The sequence below is a fragment of the Orbicella franksi genome, chromosome 5 (assembly GCF_964199315.1).
Source record: "Orbicella franksi chromosome 5, jaOrbFran1.1, whole genome shotgun sequence".
NCBI classification, from domain to species: domain Eukaryota; kingdom Metazoa; phylum Cnidaria; class Anthozoa; order Scleractinia; family Merulinidae; genus Orbicella; species Orbicella franksi.
This window is the reverse complement of record NC_138149.1, coordinates 22,439,893-22,459,900: the sequence shown is the minus strand read 5'-3', so window position 1 is coordinate 22,459,900 and position 20,008 is coordinate 22,439,893. Positions and strand designations below refer to the sequence as shown.

At 38.9% G+C, this 20,008-nt stretch overlaps 3 protein-coding genes across 4 annotated transcripts in view; 1 reads left to right on the top strand and 2 right to left on the bottom strand.

The window, feature by feature from the left end:
- Nucleotides 1-2,361, bottom strand: part of LOC145486842 (D(5)-like dopamine receptor) — a 76,460-nt gene extending 74,099 nt beyond the window's left edge. For both annotated transcript variants that reach the window (XM_081465565.1, XM_081465561.1), the window contains exon 1: nucleotides 2,217-2,361. The gene's annotated coding sequence lies outside the window, so the exon portion shown is untranslated. The remainder of the gene's footprint in view (nucleotides 1-2,216) is intronic.
- A 4,405-nt stretch (nucleotides 2,362-6,766) lies between these two features.
- On the bottom strand, nucleotides 6,767-10,692 carry LOC145486844 (uncharacterized). The gene is made up of 2 exons (XM_081465569.1): nucleotides 10,345-10,692; nucleotides 6,767-7,547 (listed from the first exon to the last, which is right to left on the bottom strand). Exons 1-2 carry the CDS (start codon nucleotides 10,391-10,393, stop codon nucleotides 7,279-7,281), a joined length of 318 nt encoding a protein of 105 aa, XP_081321695.1. The 5' UTR covers nucleotides 10,394-10,692; the 3' UTR covers nucleotides 6,767-7,278.
- A 3,429-nt stretch (nucleotides 10,693-14,121) lies between these two features.
- Nucleotides 14,122-18,461, top strand: LOC145486841 (histamine H2 receptor-like). Its single transcript, XM_081465556.1, has one exon. The coding sequence runs from the start codon at nucleotides 14,786-14,788 to the stop codon at nucleotides 15,986-15,988; it is 1,203 nt and encodes a 400-aa protein (XP_081321682.1). The 5' UTR covers nucleotides 14,122-14,785; the 3' UTR covers nucleotides 15,989-18,461.
- The last annotated feature ends 1,547 nt before the right edge of the window (nucleotides 18,462-20,008 follow it).

Below are 20,008 nucleotides of genomic sequence, written 5' to 3'. Positions count from 1 at the left end.
TTTATAACGAGTTCAGTTTGAGTTTCAACTTCCAATTTGGGCCGGTTTTCTGTTCCATGATTTCCTCCAGTTTACGTTGTACGTTCAATGATGTTGGGCCTAAAACAAACTTTAACATGTGTTGATATATATTGTGTAGTATTTTGTGCCTTGTGACATTGAAAATTATGGGTCCAGGGGCCTGTTTCTCGAAAGCCCCGGCAACTTTTAGGCCATTTTTAAATAATTTGTATCTATAAACAGAGAGGTGTATACACCTGAAACGTCTTGTATGAAGGGAACCTGAGTTCACATTAAGAATATGTGAATAAAACAGTTCTGTAATCAGAAGGTTTGAAATTTTGCAATGGCTTTCCCGGTGCGAAAACTTTTCGGGACCTCCGAGAAACGGGCCCCAGGCACGAAGTACGTCTTGACTCGCGTGATATTTGTAGTTGATAAATGGCGACCGAATGACGAGGTCAAAGACGGTTTTTGTGGTCGCATTTTTTATGTAATTGTGTCGAAAAGTGAATCAAGGCAAAAGGAGGTCTGTCCTGATCGCGATGATGTTAACCAATAATTCCTTGGTCTCGACAAACATATCGAACAGAGAAGTGCTGAGTAACGTTTTTTCTTTAAGTCTTCACTGGCAAAACACATGACATGAATGGCTATGAATTCCTGGAGGGACTCCATTGTAAAACAGAGTGAATGCTTGTCGGGAAAAAAAACAAATGGAATCAAATGCCTGGAGGAGACAATCTGGATGTGACGCCAGCTTTATTTTGACCACTAAAAGTCACCATTCTAAAAGAGATAGGCAACTGAGAACTATAGCGGCCTTACAAGCGATTGAGGTTATGTCATCAAATTCTTTCATTTCTGAAGAAACGGGAAACGGGAAACATCTCTAATATTTCTTGCCAGATCTAGCCAAACCATCAACATGGCACAACAGTATTTCTTCGATGAAATCATTAATTTAAGACTTTCTAGAGAAAACATTGGCGCTAAGCCCTGAACACAGACGTTAAGTGGGACCAAACTCAACAATTTACAAAGCAACACGGAAGAATTACTCATGTGAACTCGAATACACGTACAGGAACGAGAACTCACGAGAAAGAAACATCTTTGTTGTCACATGTTGAGGAAAACCAGGCTACAACGGTAGTCACGGTATTTTATTCCACGACTTTGCCACGCGCTCAGTGGTCACGGGAGACGTGTTCTACTAATCTCTTCAAAGTGCAGCAGATGTGAAACAGAATTATCGATAAGGTCATACTTAATGACCACTTACATATTTCAGTAACTTGTTTGTTATGATACCACTTCGGTATGATGCGTAATTTCACGTTGCTTTTATATTTTGGTCAATTTATAACAATGTGACATTTGTTGATTTCCTCAAAAATTATTCGTGGTTACTAATCTTTTAAACAAAGCAAAACCGTATTTGGGGATTCTCTTTTTCTTCAGACATTTTGCCGTGTTTACGTGACTTGCAGACGACAGAGTACCGCATCCATCAACTCCGTAAAATATTCGCATTTCACTCATTCAAGAGCAAGTGTAAACGGCCAAAGTCTAGAAAGTTCATTCGGAATTATTGTATAGACACAATCCCTCACTTGGTAAGAAATAAATCTACATTGCGTCGGCGAGCATCTCTGTTGAAGCATGCGTTTCAGAACACAGTGATAATCATGAAAGGTCTTAAAATAGACTTGAAGTTCGACGGCGTTTTCATAGGGTTGTAGTTGAAAGTAAACAGAACACCTGTGCTTTTCCTGTCGAGTTACGCCTGGGCTGAACAACAATCTTCTGATCTGAAAGAGTTACGTTCTACTCAGGAAACTGGTTCTCATCATGTATACCCATATTTAATAGCAACCTGTATTAACCTCTATGATGTTTAGAGAGAAATATACCGACCAATAATGTTTAATTAACGAAATGTCGCACATTAAACAATTAAGACCACGTTCGAATGAACAAACATATTCGGTCCGCGCTGAAGTCTTTGCGGTCTAACTTAACTTCATTTATTCATTCCTTGATAATAGCATCATGAGGTCCCCGAAACGTCTAGACATTATATCGTTGGTTTTTACTTGCTTGTGTATTTCAAATGCATTATTAATAATAGATTAATTTATTCGAGCGTGTCAACATATGCATCATCATGCCAGCTATCTACGTTTAACATGTAATCGTTGAATATCACTTACTGTTGTTCAAGTGCCTCGTTATATTCTCATCACGGCAAGTCGTACCAGTCTTCAGTTTTGCTACGGAAACGTTTAGCTGCTGCTATTAGGTGTATTGCTATTCACTAATGACATCTCATTTTGTCCCTTCAGATTCGTAGGCAACCGGACGTAAATCGATGACATCAATGAGTAATCGATCGACGAGGAATGATTCATGGTTAAGTGATGACTAATAGCCACAGGTCATTGACTTATCCTTCAGCTTAGTAGATAATAAAAAAATGAAGAAAATTGGACTGTACACAGTTTGTTATGACGCGTGAGGAATCTTAAATTTGAACTTTCTCGATGAATCCCTGGAAGCTATTGAGTAGTTCTTTCATTTTATACCTTTACTTAGGGAAGATACGTTTTTTATTGGAGGGGGGGTGGGTGGGCCGGGGCTTCGGAGGGGAGGGTCATTAGTAAACTTTTTACAAATTGAGGAGGGTCAAACCTGTTTTATTCGCAACCGGGGGAGGGTCACAGTTTTTTTGGCAAGGAAAAAATTACTCCATGTCTCTTAGTTGACTCTTACTTGTTAACAAACACGCGAAGTGTATAGAAACCTAAAACTTGCACATACAAGCAAAGCTACCAGTCAAGATTAATCTAAATTATTTACCGGTGTTGAAATATGATATCCAAAAACTATCTTGTCCAAACTAACATAATTGTCTCCCTCGACCAGTGCCCGCTTTCGTCCATATTTAGACGGCGGTAATGTTTCCGCTCGGGGTTCTGGTATAAAATCAGTCTCCGGTGACGATTCGTTACTCAAGCTACTCGGGCTTGAACCGACAACTCGATCTACCACATCACTTTGCGAGTAAGTTTCAACCTCGGAAGGTGATGAGGTCACTTGTTGCTGCACATTTCTTAGCGGGCACTGCCGAGGTTGTTGACAATCCATTGAATCGTACAGCAAGCTGCTAATGTGCGCTTTGATCATTGCGACCTCTTCAGCTTTCTTCCCTTTGAGGGTGATCTTGTGATGGGAAAAGTACAAGGATAGGTCTTCCACCCTCAAGGACGACAGCTTATTGGAGTCGTACAGTCCAACCCAGTCAATGTCATTGTACTCCCGGTTTAGCCGTTCCATTTGCTCCCTTTCAGTCTCCTCTTTCTTCTTCTCCTTGTGCATTTTTATCTGAGCAAGGTGCTCAAAATACTCTGCCACAAGCTTTTCGGGTACAATGTATTTATCTGAAAACATTCTGATAGCCTCACTGTCCCCACTGACTAGTTCACTTTCCTCAAACAATCGCTTAATCTGAGCAAGTTGCTCCGTCTGACCTCTTGAAATCCTCGCATTCACCACAAGCGCATTTCCCTCTTTCTATTCCTCGCACATCCTTACCCATTTTCAAGTTTTCACTGTGCAATCGCACGCCACACAATCTCGTTCCCAGAGCCCACGTATCTTTTGGTCAGCGCCAACCAAAAGACACGTGGGCTCTGGGAACGAGATTGCCATGTTTTAAACCAAGGCACGCATGCGCCGTGAAACCGGAACTCCTCAAATCTTGGAGTCTGGAAATTAATTATTCTAGAGCTCCGTGTCTTGGCGCTGACCAAAAGACACGTGGGCTCTGGGAACGAGATTGCACGCCACGCAATTAACTGCTTTGTGCGCAGACGCGGTTATGTGAGTAGCACTTCCGGTTAGTTATTTTCACTTCCGGTTATTTTTGTCTTGGAGGAGGTAGGGGGAGGGTCAGATGTTTTTGGGTAGGTATTTGTGAAGGGTCATGCATTAATCCATCCTGGGAGGGCAACGACTTTTTTCGCAAAAAATTTCTAAAATACCCCGACCCACCCCCGCCCAATAAAAAACGTACCTTCCCATACAAGGTAGCTCTAACAACTTTTAACTGAACGTCAAAAGATAAAGAATGAATTCCGCGACTTTTATCAGTACCGTAAATCCTCGAATTAGCGCCCCTCCTATCGGCCAAAATTTAAAATAAGCGCCCCCTACCCTCCCCCCATTTTGTGGACGAGTAATGAGACAACCAAGGATGTATAGTTTTCGTCGTGTAGTATTAGATTTGTACATTGTCTTAATTTGTGAACGCGTTGAGTGAAGACGTTGAACACGTTAAGTACTAACGGTGCCGCGATTTAAACTTAAGGATTATAAAGATCAGCTTTTTGTGCCGATAAACAGCTCACGTTGCTGTTTACGCGCAGATGATGTATTGCAAAAAATGATCATGTCAGGCCACCATTTGGAAAAATTAAATAAGCGCCCCGCCTCGATTAAGCGCCCCCTTCGAATAAGCGCTAATTCGAAGATTTACGGTAAGTCTGAACTTAGATAATGGGCTTCAGAAGATTTCGCTACCTTTTCTATTGATGGGTGCCGAGCCCCGGGTGCCGAGCTTGTTCAAAATACCAGTGCAAGTTTAAATAAAAATATTTCACAAAGTTCGTATGGAGAATCATCTCTCATTAGACTCATTAACTTGTCAAGTGCATATGTTTTAGCGCGTGCTAAAACCGTGTGTCTCTCTTCGATAGAATTACGGAACGAGCACGAGCTGTTGATGTAATGATGGTATGCAAAAGGAGAATTTACGTTTGGGTGATAGCAGTATACGAGTTATTTTTCTTTCTTTTCTCTCAGTGCTTCATTAAGAAATAGAAAAAAAAAATCCCGTGTTTCTATCGAGTTAAAGAAACATTCGTGAAAGTTTGAGAGAACGATGGAAGAAAAGGCGGAGTAACTGACTCGAATACTCACATGCGTATGGTGTTCCCAGTTTCTCGTTCTCCCAAACGTTCATTCTGTAACTCGATAGCAACACGGAAAATGTTGTCTGTTCCTTAACTGTCGTCTCATGGCGAACTGACCTCTAGTTAGTTCTCCCGATTTTCACGAATTGTTTACTTTCGTTTCTTAAGTTCTCACCAGTAACAAGCGGCCACAACCGTCGATTCTTTGCTGATTTAGGGAGAGATTGGCAGGTGCAGATTCCACGTCCTGTACTGTACATGCTTGTAAACATGTCTTGTGAATGTAATAAATTTTGCACGTCACATGCAAGCACACTAATCTTGTTAACCTATGCAGATTAATCCAGTCGGGTGCCAGTCATTCTTCACTACAAACTATTCATTTCCTCCGGGCTCGTATGGGTTTCATTTTCAACTCTCATGTCCTCTTCGTAGACTACACTCAATTCATGATATGTCAGCGGACTGAACATTATGTGACTGTCGATATGACGGGTATGTAAAGACGAAATTTTACGATAACTGCAGAAATTCTCGCGCGCTCATTGGCTAATTTTTATTGTCAATAAGCGGACAGACACACAAATTTATAATTTATGCGATGCGTCAAACGACCGAGAGCGGACAATTTGACAGTTTGTTGTCTGTTATCGGCTATCGCCTCGTGGATCCACAGCTACTTTGACATTATTATTAGGACGCAATTCATGATCAATAACAGGACAGACGCATGAAAAACTAACGTCAATTGACTCAGCCATTTCCAAGTTACCTTTTTGTTCTTCATGACTCTTCATGCGAAGTCATTCGTATCAACGTGTGTTTCACCTGCGCATTGGTTTTATTGCAAATTGGACTCAGGCGATGTTTTAGTTTGGGCTTGGTGCCCAAGTACGATTCTCAAGAGGCATTAATGTGAACACATCTTTTTTCGAAGTATTCACGAAATGTTTTGTTTTTAACTGCGCTGATCAATCATGTCTTCAAAGATTTCATTATTTCTAGACGATCTTAGCTTGCAATTGTCAGCAATTATATAAAAGAAGCTACCTTAATATCAATGACACAATTCAGCGCAACTCAAAACAGTTTCCAGCACTTTCAAAGAATTCGAATTTGATCAGGGTCATTATAACCACTCTTCAGTCAGTTGGTGCTATGAACATGTTATCAAAAAACTGTCCAGTCATTGGTGAACACGCTGTTATCAAAGAGGTTACCATAGCAGCAGTATGACCTGCTAAAAAGCCCCTTAATTTAGCCTTAACTACATATATTTCAAAAACGGCTGGGTGAACCCATTTTTTATTATCAGGCAAGATACAACTCTTGGCAAAGTTTAAAACTAATCTGTACATGGGGTTCAGAACCACCTTAAATTTTCGAAACGTTAAGGTGGCTCTGAACCCCATGTACAGTTGAATCCCACTGTTTCGAACTCGCAGAGGAAACGAAAAATAGTTCGAAATATCGGGAGTTCGAAATAGTCGATAGGAAATGACATAAGGGCAATACCAAAGGAAATAGGTTTTAGCTCGAAATAATGAGGAATTCGAAATAACCGAGTTCGAATTAGCGGTGTCCAACTGTTGTTTCTAGTTTGGAAATGGCATTTTGACAGAATGACTAACAGACTTGGTTTTAGACAACGGAGCTTGACTTGTATTACAGGCTGGACATTCCTTTCAAGCTTAGATTATTGATTCTATCCAACATATCTTAAAGGAAAGTTTATTAATTACGTTACTGCGAATATTTCTGCATGTTATATTGAAATAAAAAGTGAAATGATGAGTGAAAGTTAAGGTTTATTAACACTGCTCACTCCAATGTTGGTATTCCTGACCAATGAGCTTGCAGGAGCTTGATTATTTTTTCGTTTATTTATTTAGTTGTTAAGTTTTTTTATATTCCACTCGACCGGACAGGAGCAGAAAAAGTAATTATGCACGTTTCGTCGTTAATTGCTTGTTTTGTTTTTAGATACCTTGCTAAAAATGACACAAAAACGGCCTTGAGGACTATAGCTAAAAACACATCTCAGTTTTCCAAGCTATACATATACGTAAAATGCAAATTGTCATTCAGTAAAAAAAATCCTCTTCTGAGCGTGACTGCACAGTGCGAATAATTCGCCAGTAATATTTCAAAAAAATGCTTTCTGAATAACAAAGTCAACAAAAGCACTTCGAAAATGCACCGTGAGGATGCAGTGCGCGCCAAAACGTTGTGACGTACTTGTCCACGACTGGGTTCGATTTTTAATCCATGCCATATTCATCACAAAGCAGTACAGTTTGCTTCATTTCAAACAGCTCCCGGCCGTGTAAAGACGTGAACTGAGTTTCCGTTGACAGTCGTTGAGACGAGGGTCCGAAGAAACCGCAGACGTACGTATTTCATCAAACTTCATCAAATGTAAAGCAAAGCACTTAAAGTTAATCAACAGCAACTTCAGTTGCGATTTTGCTCTAGATTTAGTTTCTAAGCTAGAAGAAACGAGTTTTAAAGTGCCGTTACTGCTTCTACGTGGCTTCGATGTTTCGCCTTGGGAGTTGACTTTGCTTTGCCCTGAAAAACAGAAAAAGAAAAAGAGAGTTAACTCCAAATGTGTATCTGTAGAAAAAGATTTGAATGTTGCACTGTACTGTTTTGGTTTCGTGAACACAATTCAAATTCTTACCAAAACATCCACACCTTGGGTTCAGTAGTCAATTTACTGAACATTATTTGGGGTAGGACACTTTAGATTTGTAGAAATGAAAGAACCATGTTAAATGCTAAACAATAATTTTGAAAATAATTTCCTCTATCCCGCCGTTATCTACATCTCAAAGCTGTTTTCCCTTATAGAGAGACCGCAAGTCTGGAATGTTATATAATATAACTAAACCAAAATATTTATTTCCCTTTTCCCAAGTGCTATAGTGTGTGCTGCATATCCCCTGTTTTCGTTCATTGTGAAATTTCTAAGCCCTGTAGCTAAATTCATGCTTTTCTGTTTAATTTACAGAGTTAAATTTCTCCAAGGAATAGACAAGACAGGTATCCACACCCGACGTCAATGGATCATCAAGCACTGCAGGAGGGTGGTACGATAAGCCGACTGAGTGTATAATAAAAACGCTAAGGTCGCTAAGATATTCCGACAAAAACGGCGGTTAACATTAGCGCGCATGAAGCAGATAAACTAGCGGCCAAAATTACCGGTTAACTGATTCGAGCGGTGGCATGCAATTTATCTTTGTCAAGAATTTAAACTTGCTGAATTACTCGAGCGAAGTTTAGGAACAATCAAATTTTGTTTCAAATTTCGCGCGAGTCGCTGTAATTAATTAATTAATTAATTAATTAAATTAGTTATTGAGAACAGAACAGTTGTTTATTTACGGGGTCTAGCAAAATTTACCTAAGAAACTCCTTTTCTAACGAAAATATATACTCAATAAATTGTCTTGGAAGAGGCTAAGTTGGGTGATGCTGAATATTTAGTTTTTCGAAAATGGGGCCGGGATTAGATGAAGATACACGTTTACAGTTAACTTTGTAGTATTACCGATGTTTTGTAGAGTACACAAATAGCAAATTTCAGAAAACTATGTTTTGTCCTAGTGCTATTTTAAGTTTAGCATTCAAACGTTATGCCTGGTTCAATCGTTTTCGAGTTTGTGCGTCAAATTCTCGCTGCAATCAACATTTCGTTGTAAGCAAAGTCTGACAAAAAAATTAAACGGACTACACAAAATTTTCATTTTCGATATCAGAGTTTTCGATTAATCTTTAACTAGCCTGCAGGCAGGCTCAGGTTGGAGCGCAAGTGCGCGCAGCATAGCCGCGAGACGAGAAATTGAGCCTGCTCTGATCCCTGCAAATTTTCCATTTCCACCCCAGGAAATTTCCATTTCCATTTCCATTCCAAGTGATCTTGCTTTGGCAGTTTGGTCTTTGATGATGCTGGTAAACGGGCAAGTTACGCCTTCGCGTTGTTTCGTTGCCCGTTTGCAATTACATACGCTTGTATTATATTAGCGGTCCGGGTTCGAGCCGTGGCCGTGGAGATTGTGTTGTGTTCTTGGGCAAGACACTTTACTCTCACAGTGCCTCTCTCCACCCAGGTGTAAAAATGGGTACCAGCGAACTTAATGCTGGGGGTAACCCTGCGGTGGATTAGCATATCCCATCCAGGGGGAAGTAGAAATATTCCTGGTCGCTTCATGCTACAGAAACCGGGATAAGCTCCGGCCTGGTGGGCCACCTGGCTCGTATGGAGACTTTACTTTTTACTTTACTTATTATATTAAACTCTTCCCATATCAGCCATATGCAGTCAGCAACACGACAAGTACGTCTTGATTCATATACATATTCACATACACATACTTTCAACTGCTATTTCCTGTTTCCTCTTTAGTTTGAAATTTAACCAGAAATAGACTGGAACTTTTTTAAAACATTAATAATACGAGCACTCAACTCTCCCCCTGACTCCAAATGTGCATGTACACGACTTGTTTTTTCACTGTGTTAAGGTGGCCGAACACAGTTTTCAAGAGCCTTTGCCTAATTCACCATTAGTTTTAAGCTATTTATGCGTTGGCGCCCGTTTTTTGCAAGAGTCAAGGTTAGCCACAGAAGGGCTTATTCTCGCATTTTGGCTGAGATGTGTGCTGTTGCCATGGCAACGGGGCTGGTTAAAACCAAGGCTTAAAAAATGGTTTTTGTTTACTTAAAAAAAAAAGTCGTTAGATTTTTTTCATCATTTGCCCACTACGAATTGACATTAAAACCTTTATGTCAACACTGTTCTAATAAAATTTTGACATAGGCGATTTTCGTAATTCGCCGTAAATCGTTTTCACTGCATGTTCTGTATTGTTAAAAATTCCCTATGTCAAAATTCAGATTTTTTGCAATAGATCATTCACGTGGTTTCTGAACTATTTTTCAACCAAATTTCTTGAAATTCTAACGACTGGATCGTGAGAAATCGGCAAGTTTCTGCAAAAGCAATCGGTCTCAATTTTTCGAGCAACTGTGCATGCACTGCATTTAACTGGGTTCTTTCGGTAACAAAGAAAAAGTTGAGAATTGCTGGGTTCTTTGCGTCGTTACTTTTTCTAACATATCTTTGAAATAAAAGACTAAAGCCATCAATGCACTGCGTTCAATGATACATCAGCAAAAGCGCGCGCGAAAACTGTGTTGGGCCACCTTAAATTACCGACTCCATGGGGATCTAATCGCTCCTCATCAAATATAATAGATTGACAGTTTTCTCGTCTTTCCCGCTTTTCGACCATTGGTAGTTCACTTTGCTCAGTCGATCGAAGCAGAAATGGAAAAATTACAGAGATCAAGGCGGGCTCACTTTCTTGGCGCTCTTCACCAGACTCCTTCCCGCCGGATCGCTTGCTCATCCCCGCTCGCGCGCGTGACTCAAAGGTGAGCCTGCTCACACGCTAAATCTTTAACAAGAAGGCAGCGCACTATAAACAAAGCCGGCTATAAATCTGATTTGCAATTTATCAATTTTCGAAATTTGCGTTTTGTTTTCACAGATATATTAACGCAAATTAACGCAAACATTGACACAATTTGATTTACATTTTATTCATCCATCGCCTGCGTAGCAAGTGTTTCCTCACGAAGAGCTTTCCCGCATTCTTGCCGCGCGTAAATTGGAGCGAGAGTAAAACTATGCGTGGTCAGAATGCGGAAAAGCTCATTACACGAGAAGTCTTGCCGCGCAGGCAAAGGAATCAACCATGCAGGCTAAGTCCGTGATGATTGTCAATCGAAACTCAATATTCTATTATTTGTAAATAAACCAAGAGGTTTTGCGAACTTGTCGAGGGATTCTCAGTCAAAGAAATAAAAAAAAATATATAGATAGGTTACAACAAGAGATTATCATATTCTCTTGGTTACAGCAATAATGATATTTCACTGCTCGAGTTTTACTCAAACGCAAATTGAAAATGACCGGTGATTGCTGCGTTTTCAGATTTCTCCGGCGTAGTGTGGACGGAAAACATTTAATACGTTTTCACAGTGAAAACTTCGTTTTCAAATTCCTCCGACGTAGTGTGGACACGGTCCTGGGTTTACCCGGCCAAGTTTCTTTGACTTTGGCAAATGTGACTGTCACGCTATGGCACTAAATTCAACAGAATAGATGGAGCCTTTTCTTCATACATAGTGTCATTCGCTGATTGGTATTGCGCGTGCACTGCCTTGGAAGTATTATTTTCCACCATAACTTCAAGAAGAGGTCACGTGACATTACAAAACTATAATAATAGATATTAAATAAACGCTTTAAAACGAAATAAACGCTTTTAAACCAGAGAACCTATCACGGGCCTCATAACGAAAAACGCTGGCATAAACCAATGATCAGTACAGTCAGGACAAGATATAACAGATAAAAAATGAATTCGAATTAAATGTCAAAACTAGAGGGAAACTGTAATAATAAAAACTGTAACAAATTAAATCTATTGCATTGAGTAAATCAAGTCTAGTTGGATAGTAAGTTTGTTAAATCATTTTTGTTTTAGGCTAAATATTAAGATGTTTTTCTTGTACGCTAGCCAGTTGTACAATTACGTCCGAAATATGAACAACATAGATATAAACTCGTCTTTTGTCATTTGAGATTTCAGTTGAAAAACACGATCCGTCGACAGATTGAATTCAACCACTTGCGGCAAGCTTTGTGTAAAAGAACCGACAATAACAACAGCCCATGCATCCTTGAAACGTTTCACACGGAAAGCTCTCGTGTTTTAATATTGCGTGTTTCCATTTCTTTAGTTTTTGAACTTCGCCTCCGGCAGGAGTTTGAGACTAACAGACTGACTAGAACGCAGAGTTCATATCTGACGAAGCTCCGGTCGGACGATCTGGTCTTAGAGATAGCAGGCTGTTCCGTGTCTTCAGACTGTTGCAGGACGAGGGAAAATAAACGTTTATTCTTGAAATTAGAAAGATGCAATTTATTTTATTTTGCTATGTACGTGTGGAAAGCATCCTGCGTAAATAAAATACTGACTCCTAGAAGAAAAGCGATTAATTCCTTTGCTAAGGAAAAGAAAACAAACGGGTGTAATATATAATTAAAAAGGGATCGTGTAAATCTGAGAGATGACGGCGAGGGTCTGAAATTTTTTGTCACTTTTCAGTTAGATGAAAAACGGAGATCTTTTGTCATTAAACGTAAAACAAAAAACCAAAAAAAAAAGGGGGTTTCGGGATTGGCCCCTCTTCAGTGGTAGATGATAATAAAAAGCTAATGAGACAACTTGTCAGAACTAAAATTAAAAAAAAGGGAATGTTCGTGGACTAAAGGGCTAAGCACTAAACGTTTTTCTCGATACCTTTCAATGAATTTTTTGGCACCTTTCATATCTTTTTCATTTTACATATTTCTTCATCACTTCTGCGCATAATTTGTAACTTTTGCTATTTTTATATCAATGCTTTATAATCAGACGTGCCTATCTGGAGCTGTGAGGCCGGCTCAGTGTGGGCGGTAGTTTTGCTTATTTCTAATGTCAACTAAGAATATTGAAGGGTATCGGTTCTATTTGTCCGCCAACGTAACGAACAATTTCCTCGTTTTCTGAGGGAAGTAACTTTTTAATCTTAAGCTGTTGTTGCTTCTGGATAATGCGTCATTGAATAAATAATGTGCGACGATCATAAAAGGTTCTTCAAGAAAATTCAAATTGCTAACGCAACTCTCTCTTCAGGTAGCTTGTCTAAGTCACCTTTCATAGAGTGTCAGATGCACCGTTCATGCATGAAAACTGCTTTTTCTTCGCTCACAAAAAAAAAGACGGGTATATTGAAGTACTTAATGGAATATAAAATTTCAGCTGTTGTATAGTTCTATACCGTATCTATTTTCTGTCAGATGACGTCAGTAGGTACCATTTAACCGTACTTGCAATTCAGTTTCTTAGGCACGTAGAACTAAAAATTGGAAATTGGTTTGCCAATGTCCGGCACTTTAACAAACAAATATTTGAAAAGAAACACGCCGACCTAGCCGTTAATACCAAACTTGTCAGTCTTCTACGATCAAAATTTCTGGAGAAGCGTATTTGCTACTGTAGATTTTTTTTTTGGCTGAGCTCTATGTTCGAGAGGGCGCCTGAAAAGACAGTTCGTTATTTGCTCAGGTTGTCAGAGCCTTGGAACAAAGTGGTAAAAGCTTTTGTCGGAAAGTTGTTGCATTATTAAACTAAAGTTTGCGACTCTCACTGATATTGCAGCTGACAAGAAAAAAAGGCGCCGAACGACAAAATCTGAAAACAAGCGGAGCAAACATAAATAATTAGATGTCAATTCTTTGAATGAACACTGTTAGTCCAAGGTGATAATCAAAAGCCTTTTCCATCGGCAGCGTGCATGACTCCATTTCCGTATAGCTAATTCCCAAGAATATTCTCCTTGACCGATTAAAACAATGAAAATGAAAAGTTTTCGGCGCGTTTGTGACTTATCGTCGATGAAAAATTTCCACGCCGGAGGTCGTGCCTGCTTCCAAACATAATTACTTCAAGAAATTAGAACTTGGGTTTATAGATAACTCCGTAATGAGGTCGATTAGTTATTCGAGATAGATCTAGATTTTGAATGTTTTTTATTGTTATACAAATAAACAAATCCAGTTAATCTGTTGTTTCAGCTCGTAGTTTTAAAGTCATTTGACTTTGGTGCAAAGACTAGTGAAAACTTTCGCTAAAAGCAATTTGTTTTGTTTTCTTTTCAGCACGTGGTAACCTTGGCGCGCGGTAAACCGTTGTTTGTAGTCAGATATTTGACTTCATAATATACGTCTTAGTCAAAACAAAAAGCACCGACAAGCAGGTGCCTATGTCCATTTATCAATTCTCATTGGTCGATACAATTCAATATTGACTGTCCCGGAAATATATGTTACTTTATGATAATACAATGTTGTCTGAAAAAAAGATATTCTTTTGGGTTTTCCCAATGTAAACGATGCTCGAAAAATTTTATCGCAAAATCGCGAGCAGGTATTATGTCTCTAATTAACTGGTCTCCATTACGAATGGTAAAAATGTAAAGTTAGAAAAATGAGATTGTTATTGACTAGGGTGCGAAGGATGTAATGTAAGATAAAAGTGCTCTGTTATCATCTGTGTCCAAAACAGCATGTTCTGATCCCACAACTAAGGCGCCTCGAGTCTATTTTAATTCAAATTTCAAACTGTTTAGTTATTTAAGTTTGACTTAACACAACAAATGAATGCATGTTATTTGTCGGTGATCAAAGGGGGTGATATGAGCCAATCGAAACAGCTTTGATGACCTGTCCAATTCTAAATCCATCCGTTTCCGTGGATTTCTCAATAACATTGGACTGTCAGGATATTAACCCGTCTTCAGAGCTACCCAACCAGGCAATAAGTACCAAGGACGTCTCATAGAAGGAAGATACGGTTAGGTGCCGACTTCTAGGAAAGATATTTTTCAGTGCAACTTGAGGCTGGGATCTAGGACTTAAGAACTGAATGTGACGTGCACTTAAATTACGGTCGCGTTTGATTTGAAAGCGCTGTTAGTTTCTTAAAATAAGCTAAGAGCCAGACAAGTTCCGGCAAGCACTTAATCCTTTGTGGGGATAAGCAGGCGGGAAAACGGATCCCTTCATAATCTGGATCATTCCGTTGACATTGCGTTTTACAGCACTTACGACGTGGTGGTCGAAATAAATCTCGCTAACGCACAGTCCCGGCAAAGTTCAACGAAGCAACTTACAGAAACGTGACGCTGTCATGCAAGTTGGCGTCGGGAATAACAACACCTCCTCGCTGCCTAACATTTTGCATCCAGGCAATCATTCTGGACTGAATAACACATCGCGACTGTCCTCCGCAGGTCCAAGTGATTTTGAAATCATTTCACAAGCCGTCATCTTGATCATTGTCCTCATCGTGTCAGTCGGTGGCAATGGCCTCGTTTGCTTCCTTGTATTTACGGTTAAACAGCTACAAATTCCAACGAACTATTTCATCCTGTCCCTGGCGCTGGCCGACTTCTTATTCGCTGTTGTATGTCTGCCTTTCCGCATTGTCAATGTGCTGCAGTATTACCTGTGGACACTCGGCTTAGGTACCTGCAAATTCTGGGTCTGGCTGGATCTTGTCTTCTGTTCTGCCTCCATCGCAAACCTAGCAGCTATTAGCGTAGACCGCTATTTAAAAATCGCTTCCCCGCTAACCTACGACATCCGAATGACATCAAGACGCGTCGTTTTTATCCTAATAACATTATGGGGATATTCTACGTCTCTGGCGTCGCTCTCATTTGTGTCCGGCGACGCGTCGGGCATTATAGTACGGAACCAAATGTGTTACATCGACAACAAGATCTTCCTGACAGTAATTTCCGTCATCGGATTTTTTGCCCCCTTTGCCATTATGCTACTAATGTACTGTTTTGTTTTTAAAGTGGCGGTTGGTCAAGCGAAGGAACTATTTCGTTTGCAAGAGTCGCTTTACAACGGGAGTCAGCCGAAGGCGCGGCGAAAATCTAGCCGAATATCACAAGGAGCAATTTTCTTTGAAGTAAAAGCGACCAAAACGCTGATTATACTGTTGAGTGTGTTTTGCATCTGTTGGTCACCGTTTTTCGTTCTCACTCTGCTTAGTCTCCACAGTAAGGCTCTACTCGAACCGCCTGGTTGGTTGTCGAAACTTCTCAAGATCGTCTTCGTGCATCTTTTGCCCAACTGCAACGCAGCTTTCAACCCGATCATTTACACCACCTATAACCTTCAGTTCCGTAAAGCTATTCAGAGACTGTTCAAGCGTTACAGAAACCGAGAACGGTCAGGAAGTTTCAGCTCTTTTTCGGAGCCTCCGACAGAAGTCCGAAAGAAGATGAACTCTGCACTCTGGACAAAAGCGCCAACAACAACCTCTGTCTACTTCTCTACTGGCGAAGAAGGAACAGATCGCATTTTGCCAGAATCATAGCAAAATCTACTGAGCTCAGTCTAGGACCGATTGCCATAGGGGGAAAGCTCTAGTTTTCGTTTTAAAAATGAGATACATTTCGGCTCCTATTTTCATTTTCACTGTTTTTCATTCATGTGTAGATAGAATATTATTTCATGATCATCTTTATACAGTCTATACAGGTAAATTTCCTTACCATTAAATTTAACCAATACCTGATTCAATAGCTTATCGATTCAGTTACGCCAAGAGCTCTCAATAAGCAATCGTGGAATTGCGATTGAAAGATGGCGCCAAGGGGTATTTAATATGTCTACTGACTGGAATTTAGAAGACACCCATTTACAACTCGAGATTAAAAAGTCGGTTAATGTTAAGAGCTTAAGATAAAAACAGCTTTCCATATGTTTACAGCTGTAAGGTATCGATAAAAAATCCAGAAAAATGAGTTAATGTTTTTGAGCTTATCAGCGCGAAAAAATTCTGCATAATATCATTTTAACTCTGGCATAAGACGACTTCTTCGTACGAGCCAAAATTCTCACCAAAATAGTATTGTATGAAGCAATATCGCACTGATGAGATTGCCAGTAACAAATGGGGCACAATACAAGTTAAATTGAAGATTATAACATGAAATATGACCAAATTGCGGCAAAAATTGTCACCTGTCCATTTTATCTCGAGAGCGTCAAACAAAAAGCTGCCAGCCTCCATGCATTCATATCTTCCGAGAAATAAAAATTATGGTTATTTGAGGAAAATAATCAATAGGCTATGATGTTTAAAAGAAGCTGATATTTTATTCGGACATTTCTTTTTTACAAGTCTAGCTTCATGGAATTGTTGACATACCTACTATATTATGCGTATTCGTTACTACAGCTCCCGTTGATTCTTCTCCCTGACTTCTGTCTCAATTTTTAGATTGATTGTAATGGAACAAACGAATCTTTTCCGAGGGCCTTTGTTTAGCCAAAAGCAAATAAATTGAATCAACGCAGAGACAAGTTCAGAGAAAATTGGCGACGGTACAGTCTAAATATAGTTCTCAAAGAGGAGCAAATAAAGAGATTGTGCTTTTCCGGCGATAAATTAGAAAACACCGAACAGTTTATACGATTCGAAAATTGTTGAACGTTTTTCATAAAAAATAGTAAATTCACGCAAGCAGAAGTTTACTCCTAATTTCTAATTTTGCCTTGAAAAAGTGTCTGGTGATGAAATGGGATTGGGTACTTTTTTAATCCTTAATACAAATTCATTAATTATTTGAACCCTCTAAGCTGGAAAAGAAATACGCGTATTATTTACCTTTGAGGATTTTAAATATTCATGGTGCTTATTAGCTTGTGAAATAGGTAGCTAACATCAATAAAATCGCCTCGAGCAAGAAGTGTAGCTTGTAAAAATAGATTTATTTTCCCGTAAGACAAGCCTTTGGCAATTATGTCTGGAAAAGAATTAAGATAAGAAAAATCGTCATATTCTTTCAGAACGTAAATGAAAATCTCAATAAACAGATTGGAAATCTCCCATGAATGCCTTTTTTATTAGAATGCGTAATAAGAATGCATTGTAAAAGGAGCTCGTTAGTCAATCGCAAAGAAAGAAATACAACTCCTGTTAATTTTTATTAACAGTTCCCTTTATAATAAAACTGATAAAGAGGAACCCTTCTTTTGTAGAAGCTTTTTTCAATTCTCTCGTCACTGACAAAAACAATTCTTACCGAACAAAATAATGATCCCCGAACTCTTGAACAGAGGGCTGCAATTTCAATTAAACTACTAATGATTTACCAGCAGTTGATGAAAGTGAAACATTTTTCAAAGACCAATATGTTTAAAGCCTTAGGGATATTTTTAATTGAATCATCGGGTATCCCCAAACCACAGACTCAGCACTCAGCACCGGACACGAAATCTGCAGAGCAAAGCGGCGAAAACATTTGGCAACAAGGTTGTAACAAATGAAAGGGAAAGTTTATTAGTGAAAGGCAGAAAGTATATTAATTAATTAATTCAAAAGTATTCTGAAGGAGAAATGCAGAGGTTCGTATCAAGGGCGGAAACGGTCATCACGAAACTAAAAGACTGTACGAAAAGTTTGCAATTGCAAGTAGTAAAAATTTTGATACGCTTGGCAAACTGATTCAATGAAAATTTTCCAAAGTTTTACGAATGGAATAAAGGCTAGTTCCAAAAACGCTGCTTCTGAAATTTATAAAGGCTATGAAGGCTATGAAGTCCGTGTCTCTCTGTATTTTGCTAAATGAAAACTATTGCTTGAAAGCTAAGCTTATGGAAACCAAATTAATTTATCGTGTTAAGCATGCATGCATCGAGCTTAAACTCAAAATTTCTGATAAGCTCTTCCCTACTTTTCTAACAATCATAATAGCAAAGTCAAGTTCGGATGACTTCAGACCGTAGAAAGCACCGAAAAAGGGTTTAAAATTCCCTTAACTTAGAAAAAAGATATAGCTTTATATGGCGCCCAACTACTGGTCCTGTTTTCCTCGCAAATTTCCATGCTTCTGTTAAATGAAAAAATATTCATGTAATTGATATCTCAACCAATAACAGCCGAAACTGTTCATTATATTTGTTATCGCCAGTGTTCTGAGTTCTCTAGTTCCGTATAGAGCTGCCTTATCGGAAACCATGGTTTACCGGTGCAATAGAAGCGAATAGAACATAGTTGTTGCAACTCTATATATTGACCAGTCAGAGCGCGCGTAGTATCTCAATTATTTCATAAAACACAATCTGAACATCCCAGACATTTTAGGTGTTCATGGTTTTCTGAGTCTGACTGTAAAACTTTGTTTTAGAGATAAAAATAAAAATACATTATCAGTAAAACGCAAGCCTCAAGAGAACATTCATGTATTTCAATTTTACAGGCACTTTACATGAAGTTAAGTAGTTACTGTCGGCCAAAATAAAATTTAAAAAAATGAGCTCAGGGGAGTTCAGCTATCTTATCTAACAGAGAGCAATGTTCTCGATGTTTCAGAAAAAAAAAAAGCAAACTGGTGAAATGAAAAACTCTGTCCATTTCCAGTGACATTCAGATCTTGTGCGCTCCTGTAGCAAATTTAAAAAAGACTGGTTTGATTTAAGTAGTTATTAATACGATAGTAAAGAAAAGTAAATCTTAATTGTCCAACTAAGCCGTCGGCGTTTTTAGACTTTTCGCGAGAACGATCAGTTTTAACACAAGGGTTTTTAACATCGAATGAGCTCATCAAATGTCAAATTGGGTGTTTCCTTTCTCTCGTACACAATAAACAGACTAAGGAGTTATTTCCGTGTACAGTTCACACTTAACAAAATTGACCGTCACTTAGCGAAACACTCGAAATTAAGCCGGCCAATACTTCAAATACTAAGCCAGCTGGCTTTTTTAGTGTACCGAAAACTTGCTCCCTCTACGAGAAATTGAATGGAAGTCGGACAACACGCTCACGTAATTTGTTGCAGGAGATTCACCCATTGCAATAGCTGGGGATGATTTATTTCGATTAATTTTTAACCGAGTATAATTCGATTAGATTTCCTTAATTAATCATCATCAATTTACAGGGAAACGTCAACTTTGAGGAAAGTGTTGCCGTATCTGCATATATTTTGTCCTAGATTTATTGTTTGGGGATACCCGATGATTCAATTAAAAATATCCCTAAGGCTTTAAACATATTGGTCTTTGAAAAATGTTTCACTTTCATCAACTGCTGGTAAATCATTAGTAGTTTAATTGAAATTGCAGCCCTCTGTTCAAGAGTTCGGGGATCATTATTTTGTTCGGTAAGAATTGTTTTTGTCAGTGACGAGAGAATTGAAAAAAGCTTCTACAAAAGAAGGGTTCCTCTTTATCAGTTTTATTATAAAGGGAACTGTTAATAAAAATTAACAGGAGTTGTATTTCTTTCTTTGCGATTGACTAACGAGCTCCTTTTACAATGCATTCTTATTACGCATTCTAATAAAAAAGGCATTCATGGGAGATTTCCAATCTGTTTATTGAGATTTT

Bases quoted from the DNA above. Each gene is read 5' to 3' on its own strand.
- LOC145486844 (XM_081465569.1), bottom strand. From the start codon at position 10,393: ATGAGCAAGCGATCCGGCGGGAAGGAGTCTGGTGAAGAGCGCCAAGAA. The intron at 7,548-10,344 runs GTGAGCCCGCCT...TCTGTTTTTCAG, and splicing joins TGGTGAAGAGCGCCAAGAAA to GGCAAAGCAAAGTCAACTCC.
- LOC145486841 (XM_081465556.1), top strand. From the start codon at position 14,786: ATGCAAGTTGGCGTCGGGAATAACAACACCTCCTCGCTGCCTAACATT.